At 53.6% G+C, this 9,996-nt stretch overlaps 4 protein-coding genes and 1 pseudogene across 4 annotated transcripts in view; 3 read left to right on the top strand and 2 right to left on the bottom strand.

The window, feature by feature from the left end:
* LOC9637665 (L-type lectin-domain containing receptor kinase IV.1) overlaps positions 1 to 565 on the top strand; it is a 2,045-nt gene extending 1,480 nt beyond the window's left edge. Inside the window, exon 3 of the mRNA XM_002974824.2 lies at positions 3 to 565. Coding sequence (XP_002974870.2) covers positions 3 to 391 — 389 coding nt within the window. The 3' untranslated portion in view covers positions 392 to 565. The remainder of the gene's footprint in view (positions 1 to 2) is intronic.
* A 1,983-nt stretch (positions 566 to 2,548) lies between these two features.
* On the top strand, positions 2,549 to 5,131 carry LOC9637664 (annotated as a pseudogene).
* A 331-nt stretch (positions 5,132 to 5,462) lies between these two features.
* On the top strand, positions 5,463 to 7,545 carry LOC9636904 (L-type lectin-domain containing receptor kinase VIII.1). The gene has a single exon (XM_002974822.2). It carries the CDS (start codon positions 5,477 to 5,479, stop codon positions 7,475 to 7,477), a length of 2,001 nt encoding a protein of 666 aa, XP_002974868.2. The 5' UTR covers positions 5,463 to 5,476; the 3' UTR covers positions 7,478 to 7,545.
* Positions 7,546 to 7,591: 46 nt separating this feature from the next.
* On the bottom strand, positions 7,592 to 9,187 carry LOC9636903 (F-box/WD-40 repeat-containing protein At5g21040). The gene has a single exon (XM_002974625.2). The coding sequence runs from the start codon at positions 9,162 to 9,164 to the stop codon at positions 7,761 to 7,763; it is 1,404 nt and encodes a 467-aa protein (XP_002974671.1). The 5' UTR covers positions 9,165 to 9,187; the 3' UTR covers positions 7,592 to 7,760.
* Positions 9,188 to 9,373: 186 nt separating this feature from the next.
* On the bottom strand, positions 9,374 to 9,973 carry LOC9637663 (metallothionein-like protein 4B). Its single transcript, XM_002974624.2, has 3 exons — positions 9,843 to 9,973; positions 9,719 to 9,769; positions 9,374 to 9,648 (listed from the first exon to the last, which is right to left on the bottom strand). The coding sequence occupies exons 1-3, from the start codon at positions 9,899 to 9,901 to the stop codon at positions 9,501 to 9,503; spliced, it is 258 nt and encodes an 85-aa protein (XP_002974670.1). The 5' UTR covers positions 9,902 to 9,973; the 3' UTR covers positions 9,374 to 9,500.
* Positions 9,974 to 9,996: the final 23 nt, after the last annotated feature.

Raw genomic sequence — 9,996 nt, 5'->3', positions numbered from 1 at the left:
CGCCGCCGCACTCATCTACCTCCACGAGGACTGGGAGCAGCAGGTCATCCACCGCGACGTGAAATGCAGCAACGTGATGCTGGACGAAGAGTTTCGCGCGAGGCTGGGCGACGTTGGCCTCGCGCGCACAGCCAGCCATGACGTGAGCTCACGCACCACCACGCTCGCGGGGACGCTGGGATACATCGCGCCCGAGGTCGGGGTCACATACAAGTTCACGCCCGCGTCGGATGTCTACAGCTATGGCGTGGTGACGCTCGAGGTTGTGACTGGGAGGCGGGTGATTGGGAGCTCCAAGGAGAAGGATCACAACGCATGGCTGCTGGTGCCATGGGTGGAGGAGCAGTACGCGGCCGGGAAGCTCTTGGGTGTCGTGGATCCAAGGCTGTAGGGAGTTTTCAACGCGGAGGAGGCCACCAGAGTGCTTGTCACGGCGCTGCGATGCATAGATAGCAATCCGGGAAACAGGCCAACGATGCGACAGGTTCGCAACCTTCTTTCCGTGGTTCTTCGTGATTGATCTTTCTTTGATACTTTTAAGATATTGAAAACTTTGGTTTTTTGGCATGATCTTCGTGTTAGATATTTGGAAATAATTGAGGTTTTTTACTGGAGACTAATCTCCAGAAGCATGATCTTCAAGACCATTTTGTTTTGAAATAATGTCGGTGAGTTGAGATCGATATCGAGCGTTACCAACTTTGTGTAGTCGATCCCCTTTATCCCTGAACCGAAGTTCCTGGCAGTCATTCCTTTCTCCTGTTCTTAATCGCGAGCTTCCGCTGAGCTCTCTGCTCTCTCCGGACGCTTCGAAGCGCCTGTGTTTTCTTCTCAAACTCGAGAGCCTGGGAGAAGTCCCAGACCTTGATCGCCGTCCCCTCCCCGGCACTCACAATCCTGTCCGAGCCAAGTCCACTGAGTAAGCGCAAGAGCCACCGCTGGACAGCATCCTTTGCGCAGTGTCTCCTTTCATTTTGTAGGGGCGCTTCACCGTGGCCGCTGCTCTCGACTTGATGCTTCCTTTCCTCATGACGTGCCTCAGGTCCATGAGAGCTATGGAGCCATCCGCCGAGGCCGAGACGATCGTCAAAAGCTAGAGAGCATATTCCGGAGCACATTTCACACCATCATCTCTACGCATTGACTTGACTCTTGGTTGGTTTGACGAAGTTGAAGCTGGTAGACACCACGTGGGCCTGGACGGCGGGATGGCCCTTATCGTGGCTTCTTACCGACCTGAGATGTCCTCCAATCACGGCCGGCCACGTAATCACCCTTAGAATATGCCCGACATTCCTCGCTCTCTCACACAACAATAATCCCTAGAGCGGGACGGGCGAGAAGACGAAGAAGGCAGAAAAGAAGAAGCGCGGGGTCTTGTAAGTTCGTCCTATTAAGGCGAGAGAATGATAGAGGCTCACGGAGATGCAAGCTCGCTCCTCTGACGCTGCCCAAGTTCCATCCGTGTGTGGGACGAGAACCGAGGCCTCCAGCTACAATCTCGAGCTCGACAGGGATTTCCTGTGCCCGATATGCATCCAGACGATCAAAGACGCGTTTTTGACGAGCTGCGGCCACAGCTGTGCATCATGACGCATCTAAACATCAAGAGCAACTGTCCCTGCTGTGGAGCTTACTTGACCAGCGGCCAGCTCTACCCGAATTTCCTTCTCAACAAGGTACCTTCGATTTGTTTTGCCATCTTGCTCGGAAGTTTGATGTTCCATGGTTTCCTCTGTTGGAGATTTGAGGAAGGCGAGTGTGTGCCAAGTTGCCAGCTCTACGTCACCGGGAGAGCACCTGCGGCTTGCTCTCAAACAGGTCTTTTTTGTCGAAAAGTTTGGTTTTTAGTTATAGTGCTGATGTTTTGTTTGTGATTCTCAGGGAGCAGACATCTCGATGAAAGACATCGATACACTTTTGAGTTTGTTGACTGAAACAAATTTGGAGGTCTTGCATGATTTCTTGCAGCGGTCGAGGCAACAGAAGCAGCAAGAGTTAAACGAGGTGAGAACTCCGGACCTGTGATCTTACTCACGACGTTTTCTTCGTTCAGATACAAACAGACCTGCAATGGCTCAAGGAAGACATTGCTGCTGTTGAAAAGCAGGCGACTAGTTTGAAGAAATCCAAAGAACGTCATGCGTCGCCTGTTCACCAAAAGCTTCCTAGCTCTCGCTGTCGTGTCAAGGCGTCCGAAGCGGAAGGGAGCTCCCCGGATGGAGAAAAAGCTCGTCTTAAGCGAGCGCAAACTGATGACGAGGGAACGTCTGGAGTGAGAGAAAGTGAGGTTCTTTCGAAAAAGAGGCGAGTGCTTTCTCAGGTATGCTCCTTGGATTTCTTGATTGTAACAGTCGGCCAACTTCCTCTGTGTGTGGTGCACATTTTGAAGACCTGCAAGATTGTTATTTGCAAAAGCGAAAGCAATCACAAGATCCTAGTGAGACGGGCGAGAGCTTCCGTTCCTATCTTGATTTCAGAGTATCATGGAGTACGAAGAGCATGCCAAGCGAGCGTGGAGTGTCGATTTTGCTAGAACCGATCCCAATTTACTTGTTTCTGGCAGTGACGATGGCAAGGTTAGAACGTATCTTTTTGAAAATTCTTTGTTTCCATCTAACTTTGAGAAAAACTTGCAGCTCAAAGTGTGGTCTACTCGACAGGAGAGCAGCGTCATGGGAATCGACATGAAAGCCAACATCTGCTGCGTCAAGTTCAATCCCAGCTCCAGCAATTTTGTAGCGGTACTCTTTTTCTATCTCTTGTGAGTTATCGGTTTGGTACAGTGGTGTTTTATTCATTTCCAAGCATTTGCAGGTTGGATCGGCCGATCACCGCATACATTACTACGATTTGCGCTCTCCTGCTTCGCCAGTCCACACCTTTAGCGGCCACCAAAAGACCGTCTCGTACGTGAAGTTCATCACGCCGGAGGAGCTCGTGTCCGCATCGACTGATAGCACCTTGCGGATCTGGAATGTCAGAACTAACACTCCGGTAAGCTCGCTCTTGTTTTGAAGCTCTTGTTTTAAACTTCTAGCTTCTATGCAGATTAGAACGCTAACTGGGCATATAAACGAGAGGAACTTCGTTGGTTTGAGCGGTAACAGTGACTACGTAACCTGTGGAAGTGAAACCAACGAAGTGTTCGTGTATCACAAGGTAAAAATGCGAATTTTTCTTCTCATCTTCGGAAGTGTTTCTTATACTTTTCTCTTTTTTTTTCAGGCGATTTCTAGACCAGCAACTCGACACCGATTTGGAAGCTTAGACGACTCATTGCATTTCATCAGCGCCGTGTGTTGGAAGAGCGACAGTCCAACTTTGTTAGCCGCCAATAGCCAGGGAACCATCAAAGTTCTAGTTATGGCCGCCTAACGACGAAGTTTCGTTAGCTTTTTGTTAGCCAGGAGAATCGAACGCGAGATATAAAGCAAACCGAGAGATTTTAGGGTTCTTGTCCGCTATGGCAGCAGAGGCGATAGTGATCGACGCCGGCTCCAGGCTGCTCAAGGCCGGCTTCGCGATCCCCGAGCAAGATCCTCAGCTGGTAATCACTCTAGGAATCCATCGACATTGGGTTTAGATGCTTGCGCTCCGCCTGTAGGTGATGCAAACGGCAATGACCAAGGCGGACGAGGGCGACATCGACAAGATCGACTTGAATGGAGACGATTGGAAGGAGAATGCCGTGAATCCCATCGAGAGAGGAGCTATCCATGACTGGGAAGCCATGGAAGACCTGTGGAGGTATGTTTTCTACACAGGCCTGGGCTGGGAGGTTGGAAACGAGGGCCAAATTTTAATTGCCGACTTCCAAAAAAAAAAAAAGCGAAAACCATGTCTATGACTTGATACAAAGACAAAAAGATAGAAGAACAAGGATACCGAAAACCATGTCTCCCTAGCTACGAGTGAACACAAAGAAGTCAGTCATACAAAATGAAAGAAAGAAGAACGAGGGAACAAAGAAAGGACAAAAGAAAGAGGCTTGCCTTTCGTGTGAGCAGTGACTCCTTGTCATCGTCATGGCATCTGCGAACTGTTTGAAACTCATGCTTGATTTTCTGTGACAGATTGCAAGGGAGAAGACCGTCCAACTTATGTTTGAAACTTTCAATGTGAATGGCTTCTATGCCGTGGAGCAACCAGTGCTGTCCGTGTATGCTGTGGGACGCATCTCTGGCTGTGCAGTGGACGTCGGACATGGGAAAATAGGTACTCATTCACAGTGGCTCTGGTAACGTTGTGTAACAATGTAACGAATGGTGCACAAGACTTGTTTTCGCTGCAGATATTGCGCCCGTGTGGGAGGGTGGAATCCAGCACAACGCCGTCAAGCGGTTCGAGTACGCTGGACAGGACTTGACAGAGCTCCTCGGGACTAAGCTGGCCAAGTCCAATCCTCACACGAAGCTGGATGGTTTTGCGCTGGAGCAGATCAAAGAAGCAGTAGCAGTGAGTCTGGACGATTCTGTGGATTACGAGAAGAAGGTGGCTGAGGGATCTGTCATAGAACACACGCTACCTGACGGTCGCGTAAGCTTTTGCTGCTGTGTATGTTTTCATAGCTCGTGTTTGTGGAGACAGGTCTGTTGGAAGTGAAAGATACACACTTGGTGAGGTGCTCTATCAGCCATCACTTGTGGAAATCCAGGAATACGGGATCACGGAGCAGCTTGTGAGAAGCCTTTCGCTCTGCTCTCCTGCCGAATGCCAGAAGCCTCTGATCGAGAACATTGTGCTGTGTGGAGGCACTTCAACGATGAAAGGCAAGATTTGATCTTTGTTCTTTTCTAGCTCACCTTCTAAGCACTTCCCAGGTTTTGAAGCTCGCTTTCAGAAGGAGGTGTCTCTTCACGGAACTCCCTCCTTGCGGCCCTCCGTAGTGAAGGCAAAAAAGCAGTGAAACTTTTCTGGCTTTCGTCTTTCTCATTCTCTTCCGCTTTCGCAGCCTCCGGAGTACATGCCAGAGCGGACGCTGCAATACTCGGCATGGATTGGCGGCGCCATCCTCGCCAAGGTGGTGTTCCCTCAAAACCAGCATCTCACCAAGGGAGACTACGATGAGTATGGGCCAAACATCGTCCACCGAAAGTGTTACTAACAGATTGCTCACTAACTCAAAAAGGCTCGAGTCTTGCCCGTATGGGATTTCATGTGGCAGCGGGATCCAAGCGTCGTACTCGATCGTCGCCGCTGACGGATTTCTTGATAGTGTTGGGTAGTCATAGCAAATTGTTAAAGTACCCAATATAATTAGAAGGTTAGCCTTAGTTTAGAAGATTTTCCAGCTCCTGAAACAATGAATGTTTCAGCCTTTACCCAAACATACTTGAAGTCCACATCTGCGTGGCTGTTGGCGGCGGAGTACGCGGTCTGGAGGATCCTGGGACCCAGTGCTATCAAACCATCACAGCGCCGTGCTGTGGCAGCCTCCTCCGCGTTGGAAACTATCCTATCAAGATAATAGAAGATGGAAAATGGACTTGGACAAGCCGTGGCTCACTGGTTAAAAGCTGCAGGGTTGATCGGTCTAGCTCTTCTAGCGCTGGTTGGTCCCATGGCCAAAGCTCTGGCGATCGTGTTTTCGATCGTGGCACTAGACGCAATAGCAGCGCTTGATGATCATGTAAGTTTCACATACAGCAGCTTCTCGGGCCTGGCACGCAACGATTTTGTGGCCACTGGTGACGCGACCATCAACAATGACGAGCTCCGGCTCACCGGCAATCGCCTGTCGAGCTATGGCAGGATCATGAAGCAGCAGGAGATCCAGCTTTGCAACGCATCCGCCAGCGCCGCCGCCTCCTTCTCCACCGAGTTCGTCTTCGCCATCACCAAGAACGACTCCACACAGGTCAATGCCGATGGCCTGGCGTTCACTATCGCCCCTAACCTCACCGCCACCTCCGCTGAGGGCTATGGCCGCTGGCTGGGCTTGTTCGATCCCGCCGCGAATGGCCGCGCGAGCAACCGCATCGTCGCGGTGGAATTCGACACTTTCAGGAACTTTCCACCAGACTATCCCGAGTTCCAGGACATCGATGGCAACCACGTCGGCCTCGACATCAACGGGATCCTGTCCGTGAACTCGAGCTCCCTCAATCCGCGGGGGATCTCTCTTGGCATCGGTACCGTCGCGGCGAGGATCGACTACGATGCCGCCGTGCAGGGGCTGCGAGTGTTCGTCTCCTCCGACCCATCGTTCCGGAACTTGGGCGACCCGGTGCTGGAGCACAGCCTGAATTTGTGCGCCTATGTCAGCGATGTCTCGTACGTGGGCTTCTCTGCCGGCTCTGGCACCGCCAACCTCGACTTCCACCGAATCCTGTCCTGGAACTTCTCGAGCAGATTGGAGAGGATTCCTCCTCCATCACCAGTGACAGTGGTCGATGGTGGAAAGAAGAAAGATCGATTCAAGGTTTACTTCATCGTCACTGCATCACTCCTGGCGCTCCTCGCCGCGTTGCTGCTCCTCGCGGTCGTCAGCTGGCTTGTCAAAAATCCCTGGAGCAAACTTGGCTTCCCATCCGAGAAGAAGAAGAAGAAGAGCTCGTCCAAGGACCTTGTGCCGCTGCCACACGAGATCCCCTACGCGCAGCTCGCCGCCGCCACCCAAGAGTTTAGCGAGCACAACCTCCTGGGCACAGGCGGCTTTGGCAGCGTCTACCGTGGCATCCTCCCCGGCGAGAACTCCCCGGTGGCCATCAAGAAGATGGCGCGGGACTCGCACCAGGGCGAGCGCGAGTTCCTGGCGGAGCTCCAGATCATCAGCAAGCTCAGCCACCGCAACCTTGTCCCTCTCCGCGGCTGGCACTGCGCGCGCGACCACCGCGAGCTCGTCCTCGTCTACGACTACATGCCCCAGGGGAGTGTCGAGTCGGCGCTCTTCCACAAATGTGACGCGCTGCTCCTCCTCTGGGACGCGCGGCTCCGGATCCTCTCGGGCCTCGCCGCCGCGCTCATCTACCTCCACGAGGACTGGGAGCAGCAGATCATCCACCGCGACGTGAAATGCAGCAACGTGATGCTGGACGACGAGTTTCGCGCGAGGCTGGGCGACTTTGGCCTCGCGCGCACAGCCAGCCATGACGTGAGCGCACGCGTCACCACGCTCGCGGGGACGCTGGGATACATCGCGCCCGAGGTCGGGGTCACGTACAAGTTCACGCCCGCGTCGGATGTCTACAGCTATGGCGTGGTGGCGCTCGAGGTTGTGACTGGGAGGCGCGTGATTGGGAGCTCCAAGGAGGAGAAGGATCACAAAGCATGGCTGCTGCTGCCATGGGTGGAGGAGGAGTACGCGGCCGGGAAGCTCTTGGGTGTCGTGGATCCAAGGCTCAAGGGAATTTTCAACGCGGAGGAGGCCACCACTGTGCTTGTCACGGCGCTGCGCTGCGTAGATAGCAATCCGGGAAACAGGCCAACAATGCGACAGGTTCGCAACCTTCTTTCCGGGGTTCTTCGTGATTGACTCACGTACAAGGTGTTCTTTCGCTTTGATACTTCTAAGATATTGAAAATTTTGGTTTTTTGTTGGAAGCCTTATTCCCAGAGGCATGATCTTCGAGTTACATCTTCGGTAAGAATTGAGAAAATTTGTTTTTTTAATGGAGACTGATCTCCAGAAGCATGATCTTCAAGACCATTTTGTTTTGAAATAATGTCCGTGAGTTGAGATCGATCTCGAGCGTTACCAACTTTGTGTAGTCGATCCCCTTTATCGCTGAACCAAAGTTCCTGGCACCACCTACTAGTCATTCCTTTCTCCTGTTCTTAATCGCGAGCTTCCGCTGAGCTCTCTGCTCTCTCCGGACGCTTCGAAGCGCCTGTGTTTTCTTCTCAAACTCGAGAGCCTGGGAGAAGTCCCAGACCTTGATCGCCGTCCCCTCCCCGGCACTCACAATCCTGTCCGAGCCAATGTCCACCGAGTAAGCGCAAGAGCCACCGCTGGACAGCATCCTTTGCACCGTGTCTCCTTTCACCACGCAAGTGTAGGGGCGCTTCACCGTGGCCGCCGCTCTCGACTTGATGCTTCCTTTCCTCATGACGTGCCTCAGGTCCATGAGAGCTATGGAGCCATCCGCCGAGGCCGAGACGAGCGAAGGATCGTCAAAAGCTAGAGAATTCACCGCGGCCGAGTGGGGAAGCCATGCCGCCACCGCGTCATTCTCGCTGCATTCTCCTGCCAGAGTCACCGACGGTGGAATCCTGTTGTCGAACACCCGCACAGCCCCATCCTCTCCGCCAGTGATGAGAAAGCTTCCAGTCCGGCTGCCTTCCACGGCAAGAGCATTGCCTCGATGGACGCAAGGCCGGAACCTCAGCAAAGCCCCGGTTTCCACGTCCCAGGAGTAAGCATCACTGCCGGAGGTGCTCAGCACACACTCCCCGCGAGCAACCAGCCCCCAGACCCAGTCCGAGTGGTGCAAGCTCTGCGAGAACTTCTCCAGCCGGTGCCTCTTCCAGATCTTCACGGTCATGTCCCAGGAACCACTGTATAGAGCTCTAGCGTCTAAGCCCAGGCACGTCACGGGACCCGAGTGTCCCCGCAGGAACCGCCCGCTCGAGTTCCTCGCCAGATCAAACAGGTGGGAGCAACCCGGGCTGGCGTGCCAGACTCTCACCACGGAGCTCCCACCAACAGCCAGGAGCTCACCGTCCACCGCCACAGCCCGAATGGTCTCGCCCAGCGGCTGCGACCACGCCGCCGGGAGGCCATCGCCCACATCCCAGATCCTCACCGAGGAGTCGTATCCGGCAGACACCACCAAGTTCCTGGCCGGGACCAACCTCACCGCCCTCACGGTCTCGGTGTGGCCGCACAGAAGATCCAGCTTGAACCGCCCCAGCAGCGCCTTGCAGCGCGTCTCCCTGGCGACATAGAGCTGCTTCCATTCGTGCGCCGGGGCGACGGCGCCGGGCAGCCCCCATCGCTCGCAGTAGTACTCCTTCCAGCCGTGGCTGTCCGAGGCGAGGATGCGGAAGAGCGGGCACACGCACGCCACCACGGACAGCTCCCGCGGGTCCAAATGCCGGAAAATCTCGAGGATTACCACCGGGGGGAGGTCGATGATGCGGCATTCCGGCGGATGCGCGTAGGATCCCCCGGAGCTACTACTCACCTGGTGCTGCGGCCGTGCGCCATGCCTCTCTTCCATACACCAGCCCTAGATTCAAGAAACCCGCGCGTTTTAGGGATCCTAGATTTTAAGAGCCCTAATATTAGAACTGACCGTTGACATTTTGGGTTTGACCGTTGACTATGAGAGTGAAATGTTTTGGCTGTGTGATATGCATGTTTGATCTTTTAATTTTATGATGAGTTTGATGTGGGCTTAAAACATGTAATGTACTTAAGGAAAAGTGATAAGGAAAACGATGGAACTTTTGTTTGATTCATAAGAAGCTAGAAAGTACAAGCTTTTATAAACTGTCCTCTAGACAACAGGGAACACATGTTTCCTCTTACATGGAGTACGCTCAGGACACTTGGTTCACGCCCTCGCCACCACCGACTTGGCGCAGGAGCACTTGTCACACTTGCACTCGCTGCCACACTTGCAGAAGCCGTCGCCCGAGGCGCTCACCTTGGAGCACGAGCAAGGGTCGCAGCTGCACTTCTCGCCGCAGCTGCAAAACGATCTGCGCAAAGCCAAAGCCATCAATCAAAAGGTTGAAAAGGGCCGCGAATTCGAGCACGATCCAAACTTACGATGAGGTCTCAGCGCCTGGAGCGGACGATTTCTCCTTGTCCATCCCACACCTATAGATGAAAGCACACGCAGCGATTAGTGTCTAAAGCTTGGGCAAAAGGGAGAGGGGGCGAGAGAGATTACTTGCAAGCGTCGCCGCAAGGGCATGGAGTAGCGCAGCCACATCCCTCAGTGCGTGCCATCTCTCTTGATCTCTTCCCTTCTCTTCTCTCTTCTTTCTCTCCTCTCAAAAACCTATTGCCGAATAGCCGATAGCCTAGCCAATGGCAACCCCCTC

The sequence above is a fragment of the Selaginella moellendorffii genome, unplaced genomic scaffold (genome assembly GCF_000143415.4).
Source record: "Selaginella moellendorffii unplaced genomic scaffold, v1.0 SELMOscaffold_25, whole genome shotgun sequence".
Lineage (NCBI taxonomy): Eukaryota > Viridiplantae > Streptophyta > Lycopodiopsida > Selaginellales > Selaginellaceae > Selaginella > Selaginella moellendorffii.
This window is presented reverse-complemented; position numbering and strand designations above follow the sequence as displayed.

What these genes read in the sequence shown, in the direction of transcription:
- LOC9636904 (XM_002974822.2), top strand. Translation starts at nt 5,477, where the DNA reads ATGGAAAATGGACTTGGACAAGCCGTGGCTCACTGGTTAAAAGCTGCA.
- LOC9636903 (XM_002974625.2), bottom strand. Translation starts at nt 9,164, where the DNA reads ATGGAAGAGAGGCATGGCGCACGGCCGCAGCACCAGGTGAGTAGTAGC.
- LOC9637663 (XM_002974624.2), bottom strand. Translation starts at nt 9,901, where the DNA reads ATGGCACGCACTGAGGGATGTGGCTGCGCTACTCCATGCCCTTGCGGC. An exon ending in CCTTGCGGCGACGCTTGCAA is followed by an intron (nt 9,770 to 9,842) that starts GTAATCTCTCTC and finishes TTTCATCTATAG; the next exon opens with GTGTGGGATGGACAAGGAGA. An exon ending in CCAGGCGCTGAGACCTCATC is followed by an intron (nt 9,649 to 9,718) that starts GTAAGTTTGGAT and finishes GGCTTTGCGCAG; the next exon opens with ATCGTTTTGCAGCTGCGGCG.